Source organism: Grammomys surdaster, unplaced genomic scaffold (assembly GCF_004785775.1).
Source record: "Grammomys surdaster isolate TR1022 unplaced genomic scaffold, NIH_TR_1.0 142, whole genome shotgun sequence".
Taxonomy (NCBI): domain Eukaryota; kingdom Metazoa; phylum Chordata; class Mammalia; order Rodentia; family Muridae; genus Grammomys; species Grammomys surdaster.
Genome location: NW_021604600.1, coordinates 3,361,850 through 3,389,150, shown reverse-complemented (window position 1 = coordinate 3,389,150; position 27,301 = coordinate 3,361,850). Strand labels below are relative to the sequence as shown.

The following is a 27,301-nucleotide window of genomic DNA, read 5'->3' as shown; positions in this document are numbered from 1 at the left end:
CTGCTCTCTCTTTATCCCTGCACCTCTTTTAGGCAGGAAAAATTATGGCTCGAAGGTTTTGTGGATGGGTTGGTGTCCCCCTCCCCCCATTGGAAGTCTTGCCTGGTTACAGGAGGTGACCATTTCATGTTCCATATCCCCTATTGCTAGAAGTCTCAGCTGATGGGACACTACTGTGAACCTCAGTGTGGTTCACTGACAACCCATTCCACTCACTTAGGTCTCCTGTGCGGCTTGTGTAGGGTTTTAATTTTCAGCCTTTTACACTGACATGTTCATCTACAGATAAATATTCACATGTTGTCTTAATCACCCAAAGTCTTCTAAACACTGAGTTTTCATTACCCTGCCATAGTGTCCCACGCACCATAAGAGCAAACATTCAGGTCAACAACTGACCACAGACTGGCTTGCCACCAAGCCTTTGCTCATATTGTTCCCGTGCCAGCCTGTCCTTCCCTGAAATCTTGCTGCTTTACAACTCCAGTGAGTCTGCAAGATTCAATGCTGTACCCATCTGGATGTCCAGCCAAGGCTTACGCTTAAGTTAATACATTTTCTGACATTCTCATAACACAGGAGCACATTTAGTCTGAGCCTTGATTCCTTCTCATTTGTGCCCTAATTGTGTAAGGACAAGGCTAACTCTTCATGACACCTCTAAAATAAGGACCGAAGCGGCTCGAGACTGGGTGAGGGGTGCAAGTGATTGCTGAGCAGAGTTCAGATCCCAGAAGGCCACCTAAGTACTAGGTGGATGCGGGAACTGCCTTTAATTCCCATCTCAGAAACCAGAGCAAGCAGGCTAGCCCTATCAGAGAGTCCTGATTGAGAGATCCTGCCTCAACGAGTCAGGCAGAATAGTAATTGAGGATAGCCCAATCTTGGGCCTACACACACACACACACACACACACACACACACACACACATACATACACATACACACGTAGGCATGTGCCCACATACATATGTGTCACTCACACAAACACATGGAAAAGAAAAAAAAAAAACAGGACAAAGTCTTCAGCACCTTAATGCATCTTTTAAGGCGAGAAAGCCACCTTCTCTTTCTTCTTTAAGCCTCACTAAGTACTGACCTTACTCATATCTCCACTTTGAAATATGAAGAAACTGAAATCTGGAAAGACTTAGGGCCCCAGGGTACTTTTCCTGTACATGATGCCCCCTGGGCACATTGATTCCCCTAACCAACTTCCACTCTCCCAGCCCTCCCCTCCTTCCTCTTCTGTGAGCCATAAGCATCCAGGAATGAGCTGCTTCCCCCACTCCTCTCCCTGAGAGCCTGCATAGAACACTACTCTGCCTCCCCCACACAGCATGTGACAAGGAACTGGGTAACCCTCCTTCATCACAGGAGGCTTGGAAGCAGCACCTACCTCCCTCTGAAATTACATTAAATTGTCCCATTAGTGTCAAAAAGGGAAGATGCATGATACTTTCACAAATTTCCCTTTTAAAAGAAAATTATCTGGGAACTGTACTCGTGCTGCTTCCAGCAAACTGGAGGTTACTTGGGGGCAGAATTTATTTGTAATGAGCCACAAAATCAGTCTTAATGCCAGCATTATTCCGGTTGTGCTAGCTGGAATCAATACAGATGTGATAATACAGAATCAAGAAAGTTAACTTGAATAAAAACTTTGCCAAAGAAGATATGCAAGTGGTCAATAGGAACCTGTAAAGACGCTTACCATCATGCATTAGGGAAACACAAGCTAAAGAAGCAAGGCATTACCTCATACCCTTTAGAGGGCTGACAACAACAACAGAAAGGAAGAAAATAACAAGTGTCGGTGAAGTTACAGGGAAACTGCAATGCTGTGTGCTGGTGAGGTAAAAGATAAAAATGGCACAGCTGCTATGGAAAATAGTATGTTGCTTCCTCAAAAAAATTAAGTTACTGTGTGACCCAGCAATTATACATCCAGAAAACAAAACGAAAAAGCAGACTTTGTAGCCACTCTTGTTGAAGCTAAAGAATCACAGTAGCCAAGAGGTAGAAGAGACTCAAGTGTCCACTGGCTGGTGAATAGATGAGTCACATGCCATCTGTGCATGCAGTGGAATATTATTTAGCTTTAAATAAAGAAAATTCTGGTACATCATCCAACAAGGATGAATCTTGAAGGCATTGTATTAAGTGAAATAAGCCAGTTACGGAAAGACAAATACTATATAATTTCACTTGCATGAAGTATCTGGAGTGGTCAAACTCAGATTGACAGACAGACAGACAGACAGACAGACAGACAGACAGACACAGAGAGAGAGAGAGAGAGAGAGAGAGAGAGAGAGAGAGAGAGAGAGAGAGAGAGAGAGAGAGGGAGGTTGCTAAAGCTGGAGGAAGTGGCGAGTGGAGAGTTGTTTAATGGGGAGAGAGTAGAACTTTTTCAAGAGAAACAAAGTCTACAGATCTTTTTGCACAAGTATGTGAATGTGGTTAAAGACAATGTGGTTAAAAGGGGCAAAGAAGGTAAATTATGTTATATGTATCTTACCACCCTTTTAAAAAACATGAATATGAGAAGATATTTTCTTTTTTTTAAATACTGTGAGCGTGCGAGCACACACCATGCTGAGCCATCTCATCAGTTCACACATATTCATTCTTTCCTCTGATAAAAATGTCACAACTCAGAGTAGAACCCAAGAGAAACTTCAGTTCTCTGAGGAATTTAGGACTAGATTGAGAGGCGGCTGAAGGCAAAGCAAATGCTGCTCCGTATGAACTCCTCTCATGATGCTGTGCTCACATGAACCTCCGTATTCAGAGCACCTCCCCATGATACCTCCTAAAGCCTGCTCTGCAATATAGTTCAATTTGATTGGATTGGATATATTCTAGGAAACATACTAGTGGAAAGAAATTTACAGTTTACCTCCAGAAAAGATTCCCTCAACAATTTGTGTCCCTTACCTCACACTGTGATCACAGCTCCAAGACCTGTTTGATAGATGAACCAACTAAGAATGAAGTTCCTAGATTGGATACCAGACACCTTTTTTTGTGCCATGATGGGTTTCATTTGCTAGAATAAATGAGTGGCCCGAGCATGCTCAGAGTAAAGCATCGCAGAACCTTCAGTGATGAGACCACAGCTCTGAACTCATCTCTAAGCATAGACTTGGCTGCTCTTGCTTTTATATAAAGCACTGTATTCTTAACTTGAGACTTTTTTATGGTGTGGTCTTCATTGACACCCTACGCAATGATAGTATTCAGTCCTATTTGCCCAATTCTTATTTAAGAAAGCATTTCAAAATTGTTTGGTGAATAGGTTTGGATGGACAGTAATTTTACTTCATCCTTCATAAAATAGGCAACCCTACAATGGGGGAATGGGTGGGACTCACCTCCTGACCTCATGCTACCCAAGGATGCAAACTTGTTGTGTGAAGGTGATGAGAGCCTGTGGGGAAGGTTAACTTGGTTTCAGGGAGCCTCACCAGGACATCATCAAGGACAGGTGATTACTTCCTGCATCTTCCCACGGGCATCCTCTTAGACCTGCATCACAACCTTCCTACATTTTTGATTGTTACTTCCTTCTTTCCATCCCCCCACATATCAGAAGATGACCCCTTTCCCCAGCTAAGCTGAGCCCCCTTTGGCTCTCATTTGCTAACACAAGGTGATCCCCACTTGGCTCTCAGAGGAGTCTGCTCTTCTCCCTGAAGAATCCAATTTCATGACACCCCATATTTTTCTCTCTTTCATCTAACTTGAGGTATCAGCTCAACATACTTAAAACACACTGGTCTGGTGAATGAAAACCAGGAAGACAGGTCAGAAAGTGAACTGTGAAATCTCTTTGTTACCTGCCTTCAAAGTAGAGACAAATGTATGATCTAGACATGGTCCCTTTCCTGAGCTGGTTCAGTTTTGGATAGTTTACCCTTCATCCATCTTGCCAGAAAAAAAAAAAAAAACAAAGAAGGTGAGAGAGAGAGAGAGTTGAGTTTCTCTCCAAGCTTATGATGAAACCTTTTCTCAGCCAACTGAAGGGCAGTCCCTGTGTCTTAGACATGGTCCATCTGAAGACTGACACCGAAGCTGAAGATGGCCCTTTGCCAGTGACTGCCACCTGCCATGTGGCTCACTAGCTTTGTTTCTGACTCAGACCTTTGGAAACCAATACCATTCATAATCTGGACCTGTAGTACCTGGGCTCCCGACTGTCTTTTCTCTGACTATCCCTAACTGCACCGTTGAATATGAAGTGTGGGCAGACCACAGGAAAGGCTCCAGAGTGACTATTTCCACCACACCCTGGATCCAGAGTCAAACCTAGAGCAAAGATGCCCTGTATCGACTAATGTAGAACAAACCAAGATAAATTGTTGGGTTTCTGTTTCTTTATGGGGCTTTTCTTTTTGTTTTTTTTTTTTTTTTTTGCTTGCTTGTTTTGTCTTTTTTTAAAATGGGAGTTTACTATGTAACCCAGGCTGACCTGGTACTTACTATACTGCCCAGGCTAGCCTCAAACTTATGATCAATCCCCTTGCCTCAGCCTTTAGGGTTCTGAGTATGGATATCTGCACCACACTCTGCCCAAAACATGCCTCTGAGAAAAGAAAAATGTTAAGCCAGCATTTTAATGTGTACGATTGGAGGAGAGAAAATAAATTATTTTTAAAAATTAAAAATAAATTATATTCATGTATTTCCTTATCTATTATGATCAATTTCCAGGAAAAAAATCTGTAAGAAACTAGTGGTATTTATTGCCTTTAAGTAGACAAACTGAATACCTAAGCCCAAAACAGCAGAGAGAGATCCTGAGTCAGTGAGACTGTAAGTAACTCTTCAAAACAAATGCAATAAAAGTCTGTAAACAAGAACAGGATATAGCAATGCTGGGGGGGGGGGGTAAGGGAACACTGCAGATATACGTAGTTTGTCTGTCTGTCGAGGGAAGCTGTTTATTGTGCTAATTGTGGAGAACAAAAAACAGATGTCGGGAATAATGTGTTTACAACCAAAATTGGGTGTGGTGGTACAGGCCTGTCACCATACCACTGTAGGGGAAGGGCTGAGGTAGAAGAGTCATGGGTGTGAGGCCAGCCTAGGCTACACAGACACCCAGTCTTGAAATAATTAAAAATTGAAATGTGTATAGGCACTTAATAAATTTTACAAGAACATAAAGAAACCCTGTCTCAAAATAATTAAAAATTGGAATGCCCTTATGTACTTATTAAAATGTGCAAGGGTAATTTTGTTTACTTCTCTATTTTCATTTTATAAGTGCCCTTTAATAAGCATTTGAGAATTTTAAATTTTATTAATTAAAAAGAAAGAAGAACTCGTCTTTATGCTTTTGCTCTGTGCAGTTTACTCTTTCCCGAGCAAGGCAGTGGCTCGGAAACTGCCACAGTACTTCTCAGGGAATACCTTATTTGGAGGGACAGCAGAAAGGCCGCCAAGAAAGCATCCCTGTGGCCAGAAGTGCAGCAAGAGAGACAGGATTTCAAAAGACAGAGCTGTAAAATCTCGGCATAAAATAAGCAACCAGGCTCTCATTTCAGCCATGTAAACAGTAATGTGTATTCATTAAAACTGCATTAGTCTAAGGAGTCCCCAGAGATCTGGCTGACAGGGGCGGGGCAGGGGCCGCCAGCTGCACCTGCTGTTGCTGACACAAAGCAAGAAGACCAAATACGGTTTCTAGTGGATGGCATAGCCATAAAGGAGCCAACTCGAGGGGTTCCTTGGCTTTCATCAGCCTTGTCAAAGATAAGCAGTAATTGAGAAAAGACACGCACCCAAGACCCCAAACACATGGCTTGGTGTGGGTTGGCCCCGCCCTCCCCTGCTAAGTGGGTCTCAAGGATAGCGCATGCTCACAAGCTAGGGCTGGATGGGTATCTCTAATGTGTTCTACCGCGGAGACTGTCTGGGTCCGTGAGCCAAAGAAAGTGATAGGCAAGCTCTCTCGCCTTTCCCTAAAACCCAGAACCACCTCAGTGAGCAAAACCAACATGGAGAAGTTGTGGCCAATACATTTTGAGGGTTTAGTATTCATATCTTATTTAGTGGCCCCAATCACTTGCAAAGTGGATCCTATTGCTGTCTCCATTTAAAAGTAAACAAGACACCAAAGCTCTAATCTGCACAAGGTCCTAGGGCTGGGTGGGAAGTCCCAGCTCAGAAGCAAATTCCATGCCAGAGCCCAAACCCCAGAGATGGCAAGTTGAAGTGGACACGAGGATCTGAAGGTCATGGACCACGGTGAAATTTCAGGCTAATGAAAGATGATGTTTCAAAGAAAAGGTGGAAGGTACCTGAGAACTGACATCCACAGTTGACCTCTGACCTCCATATACATTGTGCACACATCCACAGCCCTCCCACCCTCAACACACACTTAAGAAACGGAAACTTAGAAGCTTCACACACTTGAGAGGATTCTCACCCAATGACAGAAATGGAGAGAGGCTTTTCTGTTCCCCTAAACAGGTGTCTGGCCACATCTTAAGCTAAGAAAACCTAAAAGAATAGCTGCCGCCCCAGAATCAGTGAGAGAGAAAAAAAATTCCCTTTTTGCAGAGCATGAAAGTGTTATCTGAGCAGGAATTCAGGGACAAGGAACAAAGGGAATAATAAGGTGGAAGAGATGCTCCAAGCCTTCCCCCATCAAGCCAGGAAAGTCCTCCAAAAGCTTCCTTCCCAGAAATGGAGCAGCTTCCTGCTATACTCATGCCTTTCTGGACATATCACTATTTAGTACTTTCAAGGTTAGCAAGTCCGAAGTGAACTGCTTCTGTCACATCACTCTCTGTCGCTCTCTCAGCTGACTGGCTTGTCTCATCTTTCATGGCCTTGAGAAAGAGAGGAAGATGAAATTCTCAGCTCGAGATCTGCCTCATCATCCAGCATTGGACATCACTGAAAAGCGCAGCTTCCAACTGTCTCTATAGTGACTGCATCCATCACTCATAGTATGTGTCTTAGTGAACCCACCCCTTGCTTCAGTTCATCAGACTAAACCAGGTCAATGAGATCCTGCCTCGACTGCTGCACCCTTCAATCCACAGTGTTTGCACCACGGAATCCTGCCCCTCGTTTCAGTTCACTGGAGCTAAAGATCGTTGAGGTTCAAGGCATCTACCAGGTGATGATGGGAGGCCACTTCCATACAGTATAGAGTGAGGGGCAGGTGGTCTAACAGTGACAATAATTAATGTGGACAAAGGGAAGCCTAGCTGAGAGGTGAGAGATGGACAGTCCCCCAGTTCCGTCTTCTTCCCTCTTCCGCCAGCCTGGCCCTCTGATTGGGACATATCAGAGAAGAAATGTCTGCCCGATAGCTCTACTTCCTCCTTCCAGCTTCAGCTGACTCAAATCAGGTTCTGTGACTTCAATCAAAAGAGCTTTACTAACACATGCCCACTCTCATCCTCCAGGACATGAAGCCCTCTGACTAATACATCCAAGCAACTAGAAATAACTTTTTAAAAAAAAAAACCTATAGGCCCAAAAGTAATGGCAAACCAGACAAGAAGCAGCACAGTGGGCTGGCTCCAAACGTAGGGAGGGCAGCTTTCAAAGAAGGTTGATTCAGCAAGTGTCTTCAACCATCTGTCACTCCAGCCTGTGCCGTGAAGGGAGCAATGGACCCCTCAACTACAGCCCCTCCCGTCAAGCAACAAGCAGCAATCAGACCATAATGAGGGACATGAAAGAAATGCAAGTTGTGTGAAACTGTGATCCTGTGCAAAGGTGTATTCTGAGAAGAGTTCCTGGTGGGGGAGGAGGAGGCAGAGTATACATGGGACACAAAAGAACCCAGGCTATGGCAAAGGACAACATCTTTGAAAAGAGGCCAGTCTGGAATAGACTGAAGAAGCCAGCTAGAATGTGTGGTGGCTCCAAGGTTCAGAAAGGCACAAGGCTGGAGAGAGAGGTGGGGACTGTAGATGGGGTGGGGGATGGGACATATTCAAGCAGGGTTCCATTCATCTGTCTTTACAATGACCTTCCCATTGTCTGCCCTGTCCTCACACCACCTCCAAACACTACTCATGGTTTTCCTTAAATTGGAGTTCTTTTTTAATTTAAGGTGTTCTTCAAAAAGGAAGTGGCCTTTTAAAATGTTAAACACAGAGCTACCGTGTGACCCAGAAATTCTACTCGTAGGAAGATACCCAAGAGCACTGAAAATATATGTTCGTACAAAATTCGCACATGTAAGAGAGGCTTGACAGTCAGTCGGGAGCCAGGATAGCCAGCTGTGCTGATTGCATTCAAGACCCATTCTGTGAGGGAAAGGGAATCAAGGCCTGGTTCTGTCAGCCTGACTAGGGAAGCTCACATAAGAGGTGCTTTCCTTACAATGAACTAAACGGACATCACAATGAATTGCCTTCTTCATAGAAGATCCAGAAGGGAGGGTAATGGACTATGAAATGCCACTCCCAACACAACCATTGCCATAATAAACTCACAACAGTTGTGGGTTTTTGTAATAGGCCCACACAAGAACAGCTTTATCAACAAACAGTCCACGAAGGGGAAGGGCTGTAGGGCCTCCTCTTTACCTCTGAACTACTGGCTACTGGTAGATTCTGGAAGGGGAGGAGCCACTACGTTTGGTTTATGGTCCCACTGCAGAGCCCGTGAGGTTCCAATGGATAGTTCCAAACCCACAGTAACACAGGTGGCCCTGGGGTTACCTCAGTGGGTCACAAAACAAAACAAATAAGCACAGACATAAGAGAGAGGTTTGTGGATGGATTGGCAGGGAGGTAGAAGGTGAGCGTGGTCAAAATGCAAGGTATACATACATATGTGAACTGGTAGGAAATAACAAGAGTCGCGTGTTTTCAATTGCATGTACATTCGTGACTACTTACTACAGTCAAGGGGTTGGAAGAATGCAGTGCCAGTTGATGAGTTGATGAGCAATATGGAAATTCCATACATGGAATGTTATTCAGTCTCACAAACATTACCTCACCAATGCACCTTGCCACATATATGAGCCTTTGCAAATTCCGCGAAGGAAAAGAAACCAGTCATGAAGGGCCACATGCAGTTACACTCCATTTTCACTAAGTGTTCGGAACAGGACAATTAATAGAGATAGAGATGGGAAGGTGACTGGAGTTAACAGTGACTGAGGGGAGGAGTGGTGACTGCTAAAGTCTTCTGTTTCTTTGGGGGAAAGGGGTCAATGAGAATGTTCTGGAATTAGAAAGTGGTCATAGTTGCACAATATTGTAAAAATATATTAAAGACCTTCAAGTTACCTGTTTTAAATGGTCAAGTGGTGGATTCTATCCTATCCAAAACTAAAAAAGTGGAGAAGGAGGAGGAGGAAGAGGAAGAAGAGGAGGAAGAAGAAGAGGAAGAGAGGAAGAGGAAGAGGAGGAGAAAGAGGTGGAAGAGGAACAGAAGGAGACTCAGTATCTCAGGGCATAGCTAGAGGTTTACCAAGAAGGGAAACAGCAGAGAGAAAATGAGGCAGTTCTCTGTCTGGTTACATGGGACTTGGGCATGCCAGAGTATTGAAGCTATATGGACACCAATCCGTGGCTTTCTCCTGGGACCCATCAGATGTTCTCCACACTGTGTAAAAGCTAATCAATGCCTTTGGCCTCGCCCACCACTAAGTTCACCTAGGCCTACCTGGCACATTGGAGAACTTAGATCTAAGAAACCGTCATGTATTACCTCGTACCTGTCAACCTGTTTATAGTGTAATGGTTTCCAGTCATAAGAGATGCCATAAAGGGTAAGAGATGGCTTAGTGGGTAAGGGCACTTGTTACTAAGCCTGAGGAGCTGCGTTCAAGCCCCAGAACTCACACGGTGGAAGGAGAGAACCAGCTCCTGCAGACAGCTCTCCAACCTCCACACGTACAAGGCAACATACGCAAACAAGAACAAAGAAGCAGTAATGTGGGATCATAGTGTGAAAGCCGGTTCACCTGTCAGAGATCTGGACCCAGAGCAAGTGACAAGCTTGCAGAATGGCTTTCCCCATCCCACACTAGTTCTTAAGTGGCGCTGTGTACCAGGTGCTGAGAACAAAGCAAAGCAAACCCCACCTTCGGGGCTGTAGGTCCAGACAGGAATGACAGAAGAACTAGAAGAATCTATTGACAATGTGGAAAGTGACTATGGAAGTGGCCAGTGAACACATACACACAACAAACACATACACATAACATGCATATATACACACACACACATATACACATATACACATAAATACACACACTTATACACAAACATGCACACCACCCACCACACACACATAGATATACCACATACACCACACATGCATATGCACATGCTCACATACACACCACATCACACACACACACACACACACCCTGCTTACCCAGCAAGGCACCTTCCCAATTGGCTTGCTCAAATCACTCTCCCACCTGCACCCATACAGAACAAGCTCCCTCCCTCTGTGGTTGTCGGGAAGAATCCCAGCCCCCAGCTCTCAGAAGTTAGTCTCCAGAGCCATTCTCAGCCCTCAGCCAGCTCCCTGCTGTGCCTTCTCCTTCCCAAGGACCCCTGGGATTCTCCTATTTCTCTTTTCTCTTTTACCTCACCCCCACATCCACCTATTCTATATGGAATCTCTCCACCCACCACCTCCAATCTCTAGAATATATGCACTTCCTGCTGTTCAGAAAAATAAGCTGGAAGATGCTTTTACCCAGGAGTAATAAAGGCGCTTACTGACAAACAGCAAAACTTCTGCTGTAGCATATTCTCCGAGTCATTGTTCCTGGAAGCCATAACCAAGGAAGCCTCCTTTCCCTGGCTGTGTGGGTGATGGAGGGCGGTTCACCCTGGGACCCCAATGGCTTTTAGATTTTTCCTTCGGGAGTCTAAGGGAATGCCTTCCCTTTGGGAATCAGTTTATGTGGACCCCACCCTTTCTTTCACAGATACCACACCCCCTCCAAACCCGGGAAGTCCGGTCTCTGAGACAGACAGAGAAGTATCTCCTTTTCTGGCTCCCAGATAGCTGGAACCCCAAGACTGCCAACAGCAGAGTCTCAGGACAACAAAGGGCTTCATGTGCTTCTACTCAGAGTTCTGTCCAGCCCAGGCCTGATAAAGCAGTGGTTGTCAGCAGAGGATAAGGGTGCCCCTCGGGAGACATTGTGCAATATCTGGAAACACATTTCATTATCACAAGGAGTGTGGGTGATGCTCAGATCTACTAGGCCGAGGCCAAGGATTTGTTAACCACCCTGCAACACACAGGGCAGTCTAGGGAAGACTCCACCCCAAAATGTCACTAGTGCCAAGGCTGTGAGGTCTTCCAATAAACCCACCCCTCTGTAACATTCCCAGAAAGCCCACTGGCCCTACACAGGGTATTTCTAGCTGGATGACTGTGCCTGCCCTCCAGGCCAGAACGTCTGCCTCCCATCAGCTAAGACCCACTGCTGATAGCAGGCTCTGGAGACTCCCAGGAAATGAGTACAAAATCCTCCTCCACATTTTAATATATGATGAAGGCAGTGTTTCAATTCTGTGGGAAGCGATGGATTATTCAATAAATGGTATTGGGACAACTGGCTGGCCATCTGCTAAAAAGCAAAGCTAGAGCGTCACCTCCCTCTGAAAATCAAAATAAAATTCCAGATGGATTAGAGACTTGAATGCAGAGAGAGAAAAGTTAAAGCAGCAGAAGACGGGAGCATTGCTACATCGCCTCTCTGAGAAGGAGGCCTCCAGCAAGACATGGGGCGAAGACCACGTGAAAGACTCAGTCTGGTACTTTAAGAATTGTTAAGTGTCTGTAGAGTCAATATCCTAATAAACCAATATTGTCCTAACCTAAACCAACATTATACCCTGTTCTATGTAAAATAATAATAATAATAATAATAATAATTAAAACAAATATATGTTCAGTTGATGCTTTTGCTTGTGGTTTTCTGAGTCAGAGACTTGATATACAGCTCAGACTGACCTCTAACTCAGGATCCTACTGTCTCAGCCTTCCAAGATTTGGGTATGTTCTACCACACCCTTGAATTTAAATAAAAACCATTAACATCTAAAAGAAATAGGGGAAATGAGCAAAAGCTATGACTGTATAGCTCACAGAGGGGAAAAGCTAAAAAGCAATACAAACTAAGATGACAGTAGATATGATGTTTTCATTGATGGAGGTGACCAACTTAAAAGCTAAAACGTTAACAGGCCCTGTGGAGTGTGACCAGGCTCTGTGGAGAGCAACTTGGCAACGTGGATCCGAACTTCACAGTGAACACTTGTTGTCCAGTGATTCTAATGTTTGTTCATGTGTCCAAACCCATGTATGCAAATAAAATGAACACGGGAATGTTCTTTTTAGTGTTTTTTGTAGTAGCAAAAGGTTCTTTACATTCCCAATGTCTATCATGAAGGGACTGGTTAAATATAGTATCAAGTGTTCATAAAAAGAACACTACAAAACCTTTAAAAACAAATCAGCAGTCCTGTGTGTCAGTGTTCATAATATGTCAAAAGGAAGAACCAGGTTTTAAAAACAAAATGATAGACTATGTTTCTGAGTGTTTGAAGGAAAATGGAATACACTCACAGACCACGGTTCACTCCACTAACATTTGCTAAGTACCTACAGTGTGTCCTGCACTGCTCCAGGTGCTAGGGAGTCTGCCAAGAGTTAATCCATCAAGATATTTGTGGGTTACACACATTTGGAAAATTATTAGAAGAAAGTAAAGCGAACTGGTCATGGGAGAGGTTCTAGGGTTGTCAGACTTTCAAACAAAACTACAAGACACCTGAGTATGAATCTAAATTTCACAGACGTAACAAGTTACAGCTTAAGATAAGCCTGTTTCACACGATGCTTGAGTCAGATTTGAGAGCTTTTCCTTGTTCATGCAAAATTCCTCCTCTTAACTTATAACCTACAGTGAGTATAGTGGTGGTCTGGACTGGGAGGACTCGGGCATACCACAGGAATGGGGTTTCTGCCGGCAACTGTGTCCAGCAATGGACTGTGTGTCCATTGCCCTGAGTGGAACTTGAATCAGGAGTGCACATAGCTTGTTCTGTTTTAAACTCACATTGGTGAGGAAGGAGGGAGAAGGCATTCATTCCACAGACCTGTGGGCCAACTCAGAGGAAGCTGTACAGTGCATTCTTGGCCACCCCAGCCTCAGCGTCAGCTGGCAGCCCTGCAGCTGCATACCAGGGGCGGCTGCTTCTCTAAATGGAAGTAGTGGATCCCACACTCCATCAGCGAGCAAGATTCCCAACTGTGGGTTTTTTATTTTTTTTAAAATCAGGGCTAAACTGGAGAGAAATGTAAAAAGCTGGGAATGGAGAAACTGGGCATGGTGGGGGACTGGCCTTTTCCAAAAAAAAAAATACGGAGAGATTAGAGCAGCCTGGACCTCAGGATCCCTCTGTCCTTTGAATGGTCTGCTCTATCTCTCACTCAGGGGAGAGTTTTCCACACAAACAGGAAAGGTGCATTTTATATAAAGGTCCTCAAACCTTTAGCTCCCAAATATTTTGGAGCGCTAACACTGACATTTATGAGGTGCTTATTATATGTGAGGCACCCTTCTAAACATCTTACCCAGTGTTGGCTCCAGTTTTAATGGCCTCATGAGACAGATGTTCTTCTCCTCTTTGTGTACACGTGGAAATCAAGGCACAGAGTAGCTCAGCGAGTAGCAGCCATCACACAACCGGCGAATTAGAAGACCTGGGATCCCCAGAGCCTACACTCTTCATCACATGTGAAGTCTGCTCTGGGCACCAGGCAGAAAACAAGACAGACATACGGTCCACCCAGAGAACATGACAGATACACCAGCCACCCTTGGGGATTATAATTAAGGAACTCTGGAGGAAACTGGCAGGATATTAGCAGAGGTGCTTAGTTCGGGGACAGACAGGAATAAAGATTGAAATAGAACATCAGTCATTTACCTAACAAATGTTGAATAAGGGCCTAGTGCCTTCGGGGCATCAGAGGACTCAGCAAACTGAACAGGAAGTTCCAACCTCATGGCAGGTAGGTACAGCTCTATCAACGCCCAGCCACAGGTTTAGGAGGGATACAGCTGAGGCCCTGCAGGCGCTCAGCATAGAGAGAAAGGGAGAACTGCAAAGACTTCTGGGTGGGAATGAGCTCCAGTTTCCCCCACCCCCCAGATCCCTTCCAGTGCTGGATTGGTTCAACATTCTCCCCAAAATGTGTCTCTCATATGACTTTTTTTCTCCCAGCTTTCTGCAAGATCCAGAGTAGAAAACACAGTCTCCTCTAGTACCTGGGCACATGCAAGTTGCTCAATTGAAGTGTTATCTTTTAGGATTCCCAATATTAAAGTACTCCTGATTGTTTACAGTCTGAACTCACCCTAAGAATCTTTGATGTTGAGGGAGAAGTGGGTGGTAATACCAACACTTGATGCACACAGCAGGCCTGTCCAAATACATATAGAAAAAGCAGCATGTAGGACAGTCCCACCACTCATACACACAGGGGAAGGACAACAAAATCAGTGATTCTTAAAAAATATGTACAGGTGTTTTGCCTTTATGTATGTCTATGCACTGCATGTGTGCCTAGTGATCTTTGTAGCCAGATGGTTACAAACTACCATGTGGTGCTAAGTATCAAACCCAAGTCCCCTGCAAGAACAGCAAGTGTTCTTAACTACCAAGCCACAACTCAGAGTCAAGAAAAGTTTAGAGATAAATACAGTCACCAAACACAGACACTATTGTGGATGCCAAGAAGTGCATGCTGACAGGAACCTGATATAGCTGTCACTTGAGAGGCTCTGCCAGAGCCTGACGTATACAGAGGTGGATGCTTGCAGCTAACCATTGAACTGATCACGGGGTCCTCAATGGAGGAGTTAGAAAAAGAACTGAAGGAGTTGAAGGGGTTTGCAATCCCATAGGAAGAACAATATTAACCAACCAGAGCTCCCAGTGTCTAAACCACCAACCAAGGAGCACACATGGAGGGACCCATGGCTCTAGACGTATATGTAGCAGAGGATGGCCTTGTTGGGCATCAATGGGAGAAGAAACCCTTGGTCCCATGAAGGCTCGATGCCCCATCATAGGGGAATTCAAAGATGGGGAGACGGGAGTGAGTGGGTGGGTGGGTGGGAGCACACCCTCATAGAAGCAGGAGGAGGGGGAAATGGAATGGGGGTTTCTGGAGGGAAAATTGGGAAAGGATAATATTTGAAATGTAAATAAAGAAAATATTCAATAAAATTAAAAATATTGCAATTTAAGAAAAAAATCTTCACAAAACTGTATCTTGTACACATAGCCTGTAAGACATGACAATATGATCTTTAAAAAAAAATGGTAAGAATCTGGAGCCAAACAGTTCAGGTTTTAAATGCTAGCTAGTGGGGAACTGTGTAACCTTTCTGTCTCACTTTTCTCATCTGTAAAATGGGAATTGTTTAAAACAGTATCTGGAATTCACAGGGTGCTGAAGAGGCTAAATGGGTTATGATAGAAAAAGAACTTGAGACTACACTTGACATGGAGGAAATGTTAGCCTAACCTTGGGCTTGATCTCTGTCTGATGCTTTTAATCACTTTGTCTTTGTGATGATGGTAGTAGTGGTGATGGGCGGGGTGGTGACAGGCATGGAGGTAATGGCAGCAATGGGGGTGGTAGGAGATGGTGTTGAGGCAAGGGGATTAATATTTATTGCCAAGTGGAAGACAGTAAGAAACGACTAGGAGACTTGGAAAGCACAGGTCTGGTTGCATCTGTGGGAGGGTTTCACAAGACTCTGACCCAATCAATGGGTTAGACCTTGATGGCATTATTGGGAGCTAGCGAGAGGTGGAAGGAAGTGGGTCTGAGGCCATATCCTGCCTTCATCTTTTCCTGGGCATCCTTTCCTCTGCTTCCCCACACCATGCTGGCAGCTGCTCTACTCTGATCTCTGCACCACCAGGGACCGAGCCCTTGGTGTGACCTTGCACACCAAGATAAACCTCCTCTCCCTCAGGCTGCTCAGTCGGGCATTTCGTCACAGCAACAAGAAGGGTCACTAATACGCAGCTGCAAACTGAAGCCACTGGAGCACTCTCAAAGGATTTAGAATAATGTGATAAAATGTTCAGGGCAAATGTGCCCGGGCTGCATAAGATGCTGTGGCTAGCGGCAGCTGGGCGGGTCCAGATTAAAAGATTAACTTTTCAAGGAAAGAGTGAACATTTTCTCACTGTCCCAATCCAAATTTCAGAAAAATACAGATTATAGTCCACATGGGGCAGAACCCAGAGAAGCCAGCCATGCTCCCTGGTTTCTCCAGCTAGATCTGTTCCTACTTTGGACAGCTGCTTATCAAATAACTGAATTCAAACAAAACAATTCGGAGTGAAGCCTTCCGATGGGCCTGGAAAATATGCTGTGACCAGTCTACTCCCACAAGAGACATGAGAGAAAGGCTCCTCACAAGCTCAGGCAACTGTCTGTGGCTCCAGGAAGCAACACAAATTTCCCTTGGCATCCATCCCCAACGCATAGGCAGCAGAAATCTGGCCTGCCCTGCCCTACCCTGTCCATCTCTCTCTCTCCCACGGCTTCCTCCTCTTCTAATTCCCTCTTCTCTCCATCTAGTCTCCCTCCTCTTCCGCTCTCAGAGCTGCTTCCTGCAGACAAAAACACCCCACAACTTCCAGTCTGCATAGCGATTGCAGCCAGCAGGCTCCAAACTCTGATAGTCTCCCAATCAAGCAGCAGGTGCCCCTGTTGAGTTAATCAATTTTTCTAAGCAAGAGAACTCATGCTTTCTACTTAATCTCAGGAGAAAGCCCATTGGAAAAGATGGTGGGTGCGACCTATCATGAGAGATTGGTGGCAGAGAGAGGGACCCTTGCTATGCTCTAGGAAACATGAGCAGTTTGGGAAGATGATACTGCAAACCCTCAGAGCCTTAGGATGATAGACGTAATTAATATTTTCATACTATCCTTAGGAATTATGTCTTGATTAGGAAAGAAATTAATCTTGTAGATTAAAGAAAGCAGTTGCAGTATGGGGAAGAAATAGGTGACTCTTTCAGCGCAGGTGACTCATAGGGAAAGGAGGGAAGTCCACAAGGACTAAAAATGGGGCAGAATACACAGTGAGTAGATCCAGTGTGGGTAGGTGTGCTTGCGTACATGCTACAAGTGTGTCTGTGTGTGTGTGTGTGTGTGTGTGTGTGTGTGTGTGTGTGTAACGGTATGTACAGCCACGTGGGACCATCTCTGTGTGTGTGCATGCACACCCGTGGGGAACAGAGATCATCCTCAGATGTTGTTCATCGGTACCTTTCACCTGCCTTTTGAGACAGGGTCTCTCACTGGCCTGGAACTCACTAATAAGCCTAGGCTGGCTCACCAGGGAACACCAGTTAGAACATCAAAGTCTAACTCCCCAGCCCTGAGGTTACAAGCACTCACTACCATGTTTGGGTTTCTGCTGTAATGGTGGTTGGTTGATTGGTTTGTTTCTTTCTTTATGTGGGCTCTGGGGACCAAACTTGGGTTCTCATACTTACAAGGCAAGCCCTTTGCTCACTGAGCTTCACCTCAGGCCTGGATGTGCCTTTAGAACACAATAATTCGACCAATAGGACTTTGCGCTACGGACCGTGTGAAGATAGTGTCCATGGTTCCGTACAAGGAGAGTCACGGCATTATCATTTGTTGTAGCACAAGACAGGAGATAACCCAATGCTTATCAACAGGACATCCGAATGAAGAAGCATGGGCTACCGCTACCATTAAAACTGAGGGGACATCTCTGTAAGACATGCACTGAAAATACCACTAAGACATATGGTCAAGTAAGGTAAGAGATGGATGAGGTACTGCTGAGAACTAAGACTAGAATGAGAGGCATCTGCAGGAATACCTAAGCAGCTGCTGGCAGGAGAGCAGAGAATGGAAGGCCTAGAACAACATCTGCCTCTTGTACCTATAGGAATTAAAACTTTGTAAGTATTCAAAAGCAAACTATTTGAACTGACAGTTAATAGATTATTATTTGAATCATTAATAAATGATTTAAATGTCTTGGAAAAGATGATAGAGGAGGCTGTGAAAGTTTAGATCAATCCACAAATACACATACAGAATTCCCTATCATGATCAGGCAGGGGAGGAGGCACAGTGGGTCAGAGGGTTTACTGTACAAATGTGAAGACCTGCATCCAAGTCCTAAGCACACATGTAAAACTCTGGAGGTAATCACGTGCACACCTGTAACCTCTACACTGCAGGTGCAGAGGCAGGAGTATCACTGGGGTTTCCTGATTGAAAGTCTAGTGAGAAACCATGTCCGAGGATATAAGGCTAAGAGTGACTGAGCAAGACAACCAACAGCACCCAACATCATGCAAAGACACACACACACAGACACAACACACAACACACAATCTAAGAATGGATACTTCTACCCCATTCTTCCACAACTGATTTACTAAAGTGGTTCTACACAGTTAGCTCAGGGACTTTTCATTCATAGACTAGGACTGAACATTTCCTTGTTGTAAAGATGCCCTATACACTTGTATGTGTTTAGCAGTTCCTTTACCCTCTAGACTCCGGTAGCAATCCCCACCCTGTCAAATGATCACAGACTAACTGTCTCTGGTATTGCACTATGATATAGGCACAAATCATCTGGGTTAGATTCTGAGTCCTGAACAGTAATAACCATGCCTTCTTTATTCCCTTTTCTCTCCATATTTAATAATATGGAAATCCCTTATTACAAATGATGGGTTTTTGACTACTGATGAGGCATGTCCATCATTATGGTTTAGGTATACAGTGTCCCTAAAATGCTAACATGTGAAAGACCTGATTTATTAGCTGATGGACTCTTCAGAAATGAATGATCATGAATCCATTGGTGGATCGATAATTAAATGGATATTGGGGGATGGTAGAAACTGCGGAAGGTGGAGCCTGATTGAGCAAAGTGTGTCATTGGACAGCAAACCTCTGAGAGGTCTGGCCCATCTTCAGCTTCTTCCTCTGTATCTCTCCTTCAGCTTCCTGACTGCCATGAAGTGAGCACCCAGTGTCTCTATCATGCTGCCCACCATGATGTTCAGTCTCATAGAGGCCCAGGAACAACAGAGCCCAGTGATCACAGACTGAACTATGAGCTGAAATAAACCTTTCTCCCTTGAGTTCTCTCTGGTGCTTTGTCATGGCGTTAAAAAAAAAAGTAACTTTCATATTCATAATTTTGTCCACTGGAATAACTTACCATTCAGGATCTATGGCAGGAAAATTGCTCCATTCTCAGTACAGTTAGGAGAGAAGCCTTCCTAACAGCCAAAGAACAGAGATGTGTTCATCTTATTAAAACATAAGAAATGGGGGTTCCCCAAATCTGTCCTTTGGTAATTATTACCCTTGTCCTTCCATGCCGACCAATGCTACAAAGACCAAGAGCCAATGCTCCTGCTGCTTGAAGGACACGCCATGGCTGGCATCTCTATTTCCTGTTCCCATGGAAGCAGATGGAGAAACAGTTGTTTCACAAGGTTGACCACACTCAGTGGCAGACTTCCATTGCAGCAGACGCTCTAAGTAACCCCACAAAGAAATCAGCAACACAATCAAAGACAAGCAATGAACCCCCAAAAGAGCTCCCCCTCACCCAATGCCATTCACATAAACACCATGCTTCCACCTTCTGAACACTCACTAGGCCCCAAGCATCATGCCATGAATGACACAAATCCTTAGAGAAACCAATGAAGCTAATCAAATCACTGTCGGCTGACATAACAGGTGTGTAGATTAAGGTGCACAGCAGTTAAATGATTCTGTCAAGACCACACAGCTTAGGGCTGCACAGTGCCTAATAGGTCCTTGATAAGTGGGTGTAATATTGTTTTATTATGCATCGTCCCATCTTGATGTTGCAATGCTCCTTCGTATTCCAGGGTCTCTGCCTGGGATGCTTTGTTGTTGTTGTTGTTGTTGTTGATCTCCTATTTTGCTTAAATCTCAGTTTGTCAGGACTGACTTCTCTCATCTTCAATCTAAAACAGATTGCTTTAATATGCCTTCTTTTTTTAAACTTTATGTGTATGGGTGTTTTGTCTGAATGCACATCCATGAACCACATGTATACCTACCTAGGGCCAATGAAGGCCCAAAGAGGGCCAGATCCCTTAGGACTGGCAGTATAGCTGGTTTGTGTCACCATGTGGGTATTGGGAATTGAACCCAGTTCCTCTGGAAAAGCAACTGGCGTTCTTAACTGCTGAGTCACTCTGGCCCTTTAATATACATTCTTACATACTACATTCTCCTCAGGTATAGTCTTTGACACAACGGTAATTATATAATCATCTACATAATCATTTGCTTGTTTTCCTTCCCTTCTGGGAGAACTCTATGTGGTAGTGACTGCTTCTAATTTGCTGGTCATTAGATGAGCTCACTACAGACATTCAAATAGTGAATGGATGGATGGATGCATGCATCCATCCATGAATGAAAAGGAAGGAGAGCGGGAGGGCCTCTGTGCAAACAATCACATTTTAAAGACATATAACCTCTGATCCTCTCCTCATTCTGAATACAGTAAGGTTCCTGAAGATTAGAAGCAAAGTAGACAAGATTTGTTATCAGAACCTAATTAGCTTCAAAAGCTTGGTTAGTCCAGAAGCAGAAGGACTCTGGCTTCCAGGTGACAGCTGCATAAGCCATCAGTGTCTGCTTAGCACCTGGTTAGGGCTCCAGCCATTGTCAATTGTACTTTCTGGGCCTATAAAACTGGTCTGATTATCCCTTCACAACAGCTGAAAAAGGAAAGGGGGAAAAAAGAGCTTTTTTTTCCCAACACACATCAACGAGCTGTAGTCTTTAGATTCCAAATGCCCCTGCGAGCCCTCGGGAAACACTGTTCTCCTGTAGCACATCACAGCATGAACTCCCCACTTCCTTCAGGGGGAAGAATGAAGCCATCTGGCAGGAGTTGCTCTCAGTTCTTTCCCACCACCCCCTCCCTGCTCAGGGCTCAGCAGAGTCCATCACACTGCCTCCTCCACTCCATGATGCATCCTCCTCCACCACAGGCAACAAGCTTTATCCCCAAGGGCCCTTCAGCCTCTAGACCTAGACACTAGGCTCTACACTCCAAATGTGCTGTATTATTTTGTCATTACCACTTGGTGCAGGCACATAGTAGGGATTCAAAAATGTTCACAGGATGGATGGACAAATGAGTAGGGGAGTGGGCAGATGGATGGATGGAAGGAAGGAAGGAAGGAAGGAAGGAAGGAAGGGAGGGAGGAAGGAAGGAAGGATAGATAGATGGATGGGAAGAGGGAGGGAAAGACCGATGGATGGATGGATGGATGGATGGATGGATGGATGGATGGTGGATAGATGGATGGAAAGAGGGAGAGAAGGAAGGACAGATGGATGGATGGATGGATGGACAGACAAATGGATGGATGGATAGGTGAGTAGATGAACAGATAAATGAGTGAGTAGATGGGGAGTAGATAGATGGAAGAAGGGAGAGAAGGAAGGACAGATGGATGGATGGATGGATGGATGGATGGTGGATAGATGGATGGAAAGAGGGAGAGAAGGAAGGACAGATGGATGGATGGATGGATGGATGGATGGAGAGATAGATGGATAGTGGGGTGGATGAAAGAAAGGAGGGAGGGAAGGTTATGGATAGATATGTCTATGGGTAGATAAATAGAGGTATAGAGAGTTTCCCAGTTGCATTCACAGGCGTTTTTCAATGCTTCATTTTATTTCACTTCAAGAGACATACTGTATTTCCATATATTCTCTTAATTCAAAACTAATTGCTGACAAAAGCAAAATAATTCACATGTAAATATAACTAGAATAGGACTGTTTCCTCCCCCAGGACATTGCACATGCTGGCCTTTCTGCCTAGAATGGCCCTCTTCTCTTCACATAGCTAATGCCTTCTCGTTTTTAAGGTAGAAGCAGAAACATCACCTTCATGGCCCCCATTAGAGTCAGGTGGACAAACTTATGTTATTCTTTCTCCGAGACCCTTGTTTTCCTTATATCTTTGTTTTACTTTATATTTGTCTTAATCTTGTGTATATTTCCCTCATTCTATCAGTGTAGGTTCAGTGATGAAACAAGTCAACCTCTCACCCAGACTTTACCCAACATATAGTACAGCACTCTCATACAATATGTGTTTATTTCTGACAAATGGGTCAGAAGACAGGTGAATAATAAAATCAGTCACATCTCAAAATGTCTTGAAGACATGGAAAATATGCATGTGCAATAGCAACTTATGAGCAAACAAATATATTAATTTTTTCCATAAATTTTGTGGCCAAGATTTATAGAAGAAAGTTGGGAACTGGTTGGGAGAAGAGAAGGAGAACCTTGCCAAAAGTCATGCCTTACAAAATAATGTAAATGGATCAAATTTTCCCATTAAAAGACAATGATTCATAATTTGGGGAAAAAATCAGAATTCAAATACATAGTGCTCACAGAGCCTTACTGAGAATAAAATGACAGAAAATAAAAAAGAAGAAATGAGAACAGTTGCTGTGCATGGAGATATCGGCATCACACCACAGTTAATGTGTAAACATGTTACACAGGACAAAACAAGTATTTTGTATTCACAAGAGCCACACCAATAATATTATAACAAAGCCAGTTATGACTTGCAATTCACATGCCTGGCATTTTGCAAAGCACTTCACATTGATTATATCATTTGCTTTAAATATCAGAAAAGGAGCATTTAGGAACACATGTAGGAGAAGCTAAAACTGGTTCATAGTTTGCTAAGTTGCAGGGAATGAAGCCCATGGCTGTCTGGTTTCACAATGAAGACTGACGAATCATGAAGCTTAAACGCCTACGGCATTAAAAAAAATACTAAAAATCAGGGCTGGCAACATGGCTTAGCAGGCAAAGGCGCTTGCCTCCAAGCCTGACGACCTGAGTTCAATCCTTGGGACTCACATAGTGGAAGGAAGGCCTGATTCCTACAAATTGTCCTCTGACTTCCACGTGTGCACCATGGCACTGAAACACACTCTTGAATGCATACATGCATGGGCACGTGCACACACACACACACAGACACACACAAATGAACAAATAAATAAATAATGCAGTTTTAAAAATGCATTCAAAATTCATACGGCAAGTTTGTTTTTAAAAATGCAAAGATATATTCCTCTTCGGGCTTGGGCTTCGGTTCCTGCGATATGGCTAAACGCACCAAGAAGGTTGGGATCGTCGGGAAATACGGGACCCGCTATGGGGCCTCCCTCCGGAAAATGGTGAAGAAAATTGAAATTAGCCAGCACGCTAAGTATACTTGCTCCTTCTGCGGCAAGACGAAGATGAAGAGACGAGCTGTTGGTATCTGGCACTGTGGTTCCTGCATGAAAACGGTGGCTGGTGGGGCCTGGACCTACAACACCACCTCTGCAGTCACAGTGAAGTCTGCCATCAGAAGATTGAAGGAACTGAAAGACCAGTAGAAGCCCTACCGCCTGAGACTCGCCTGCCCTGCAATAAACGGGTTAATTTACAGAAAAAAAAAAAAATGCAAAGATATTTTTAAAACTTGCAACCATTGTAGGCCAGTGAACTGTCTAGTCTTCGAGCGATCAGTGTAGATAAAGAAAAGTATCCAAGGGCATTTGGCTCAGGCACTAGAATACAGAATAAAACATCCACAAGAAAGAACAGTACAGGAGGGTGCAGTATTTGGTGTGGTGGTTTAAACAGCAATACTCTGGCAAAGCTGATCAAAGACAAATTTAAAAATAAAAATAGAAACCTCTCACTAAGAATGAGAAAAGAGGCAGACCCGCAGACGGCAAAGTGGCTTTCCAGTCTCCGAAGAATCGTGTGATCCTGTGCTAATAAACTAAAAACCCAGCTGAGTAAGTAGTTTCAGGGAGACATCCCCCCAAAAAAATGGTCATGGGCTACATTCGGAAATCTGTCAAATCCTTGAAAAGGCATCATGTGAGAAATGCCTGGGTCCAAACAGTTGGCTCCCTCTGTAGTGGTTTAAATACGCTTGGCCCAGGGAGTGGCTCTATTTGAAGGTGTGGCTTTGTTTGAGCAGGTATGGCCTCGTTGGAAGAAGTGTGTGACTGTGGGCATGGGCTTTAAGACCCTCATCCTAGCTGCCATGAAGCCAGTCTTCTCCTGTTTGCTTTCAGATGAAGATGTAGAACTCTCAGCTCCTCCTGTGCCATGTCTGCCGAGACACTGCCATGTTCCCGCCTTGATGATAATGGACTGAATCTCTGAACCTGTAAGCCAGCTCCAATTAAATGTTGTCCTTGGTCATGGTGTCTCTTCACAGCAGCAAAACCCAAGCTAAGACATACTCCAACTTTAAAAATACGTTCTACATCGCTTGCTATTCTGACTTCCTAAGCACTAAAAAACAAGAGAAGATAGCTGTTTCCCCAGATGTGTTGATGAAAATAGCAAAAATTTGTCAGAGAAAGCACAATAAAAACAAAAATGGAAAGTAAAGGCAAATTTCATGAATAATTACAAGTTAAAGATTCTAAATATGATATAAGTAAATTTAACCCCAAAACATACAACATGCTGGTGGGTGAGGTGTCACTCAATGGTAGAGTGTATGCTTAGTGTGTGGGACCCAATGACTATGTAAACAAAGCTACCATGAACTAATGAAGACACTGAGGAGGAAGACACTGTTCAGGTTTTTATAATGAACATATTGTTTATTTGGTTTTATCTGTGGGGGCGGGGGGAGCAAAAGTGTGTGTGTGTGTGTGTGTGTGTGTGTGTGTGTGTGTGTGTGTGTGACAGAGAAAGAGAGAAGATGGTGTGTGTAAGTGTGTGTGAGGGAGAGAGAGAAGAGGGTGTGTGAGTGTGTGTGTGTGTGTATGAGTGTGTGTGTGTCTGTAGAGTATAGGTATGTGTGTGTGTAGGGTATAGGTGGGGGGAGAGTGTGTTTGTGTGCATGCATACATGCAGGTAGAGGTCAGAGGTCAACATCTGGTGTCTTACTTAATCGCTTGTCACCTTACATTTGAGACAGGGTCTCTCACCAAACCCAGCCAACATTGACTGGGTAGAAAAGCCACCCAATGAGTCTGGAGACCTGCATATCTCCACCATCACCCCTGTACTGCAGGCTGCACAGCCATGCCTGCCTCTTCTGAGTCAGTGCAGAGATCTAAATTCAGGACAGGTTGGTATGATTGTGTAGCACTTTTGCTGATATCACCTCCCCTGCCCCCCATTTGTTTGTCTTTTTGTTTTTTAACAATCACATTTTTTTCTCAGTCATGTGAGTTGACTGATCCCAGCTGGATGGCTCTTCCACTCACTCTTCTTGGTAGATAGATTCACATCTGCAAGTGCTTTTACCCAAGACTGGAGCATCCAACATGGCTTTTCCTCACAAAATGCATGTATTGTTTCAAAAGCAATGGGGTTATTTTCTGGGAAGGAATTAATGCAATTTTTTTACCCAGTGACGGAAAGAAGTTAGAATCAGGTGTGGAGGAACACACTTGCAATTCTAGCATGTTTGCATCCCACCTAAGCAGCTTAGTGAGTTCCAGACTGGGCTGCATAGCAAGAACCTGAATGGGGGTGGTGTTTATACTCTAGCTGAGTATATAATGAGTCCCAACGTATCTGGTGAAAAGCTTCCCTAGGCATTAGGCAGAACTTAGCAAGAAGCATACCCTCTGACTCAATTCCAATATAAGCAACTTTAGTGTGTTCACTACAATAATGGTCCAATTCTATTAATGTCCCCACTAACCAGGTTCTTTAGTGATCGCCTCTCAACTGGGCTGTGTGCCTGATGCAGTCAGTTGCTATGGAGTATAGACAAGCAGCAAATTTAATGTGAGTCAAAATAGGCAAAGCTCATGCCTCAGGGCTTGTCTGTCTGTGTTTTGACACCCCATGGGCAATCCACCAGCTGACTGCAAATGCATAAGCAGGCCTGCCCGGAAGAACAGCTTCACCCGCAATGCAGACCTGCAGAGCTGAACAAAGAACAGCCATGGGCAGAATTGAGTTGTAAGTGGTTCCTACACAGAAAAAACTAACTAATATCTGAAGGGATCCTTAGGAAAGATTCAAAACAGGTGCCAGTAAGACACAGACAAATGGCTAACTAGCATTTTACAACTCGAGTTGCTTGAGTGAATTTTGGTATAAGCATCTGGTAAAAGCCTATACAGCTATTAAATTTCTAAAAGAGGAAACATGGAGATGGTTTAGTGGGGGGAAAATGTTTGCTAAACAAGAGTGAGGATATGAATTCAGATTCCCAGCACCCACATAAAAGTTAAGCATGCTGGTTTATACCTTTGATCCCAGAGCTGGGAGTGGAGACGGGCAGATCCATGGGACTAGCTGGCCAGATCTACGTTCAGTGAGAAACCCTTACTGAAAATCAAGAAATCAATAGAGAAAGACACCCAAAGTGTTTCTGCCCTCCATACATGCATACACAGATCAAGTGAACCTCTACACACTGTTCATACACATGCATACACTACTCACACACAAGATACATAGAATCTTGAAAAGGATTTGCTATGAGAAACAATGTTTGTGATATGATACTTACTATAAAAAGAAGGCTATAAAGCATTATTATGAGGCTACACTGTAACATTTCTCCTTTTGTTTCTCGTCTGTGCTTTTCTGCTTTTCTGCATTGATCCTGGGTCGGAGCTCACAGTTACAGAATTGTTTCGGAAGTGGAGCCTGGAACTTCTGAGCAATGGTCTCTAGACCATTGATCAGAAATCAGGAAGGATGATCCAGGCACAGATATTAGAAAATCCTCCCAGCATCATCACTGTGAAAACAAGGTGCATTTGGTCCATGTCAGCATGAAGGGAAAGAGCCAAGGGCTGTAGGCCACCACATCCAAGAAAGCCCTCATGCCACAGCCGACTCAGGAGTCACAAGCTCAGCAAGCTTTCCTGCCTTCTCCATTCTCTTTCTGCTCCTCTAGCCTCTGTCCTTCTGTGTTTCTTTCTGACTTCCCCCTTTATTTTCTCATGCTTTTGATACTATCTAAACCCCTTTTGCGAAGAAGAGGAAGGATTCAGGTTGGAGAGAAAATTTAGTATACAGAGATAAACAGCATTCAATGCCCAGCACATCACACGCCATCAGACCATCCCTATGTTGAAAAATAAGCAAGGAGACTTTACAAGTTGACTCTCTAGACTGAATGAGCAAAGGATGCAGATTCAAAACCCTGCTAAAAG

At 44.1% G+C, this 27,301-nt stretch overlaps 2 protein-coding genes across 4 annotated transcripts in view; one reads left to right on the top strand and one right to left on the bottom strand.

Moving 5' to 3' along the window:
- Prkcb (protein kinase C beta) overlaps positions 1-27,301 on the bottom strand; it is a 330,729-nt gene that overhangs the window by 258,520 nt on the left and 44,908 nt on the right. The gene's annotated exons all lie outside the window — the stretch shown is intronic.
- On the top strand, positions 23,261-23,608 carry LOC114618521 (putative 60S ribosomal protein L37a). The gene has a single exon (XM_028764305.1). It carries the CDS (start codon positions 23,264-23,266, stop codon positions 23,540-23,542), a length of 279 nt encoding a protein of 92 aa, XP_028620138.1. The 5' UTR covers positions 23,261-23,263; the 3' UTR covers positions 23,543-23,608.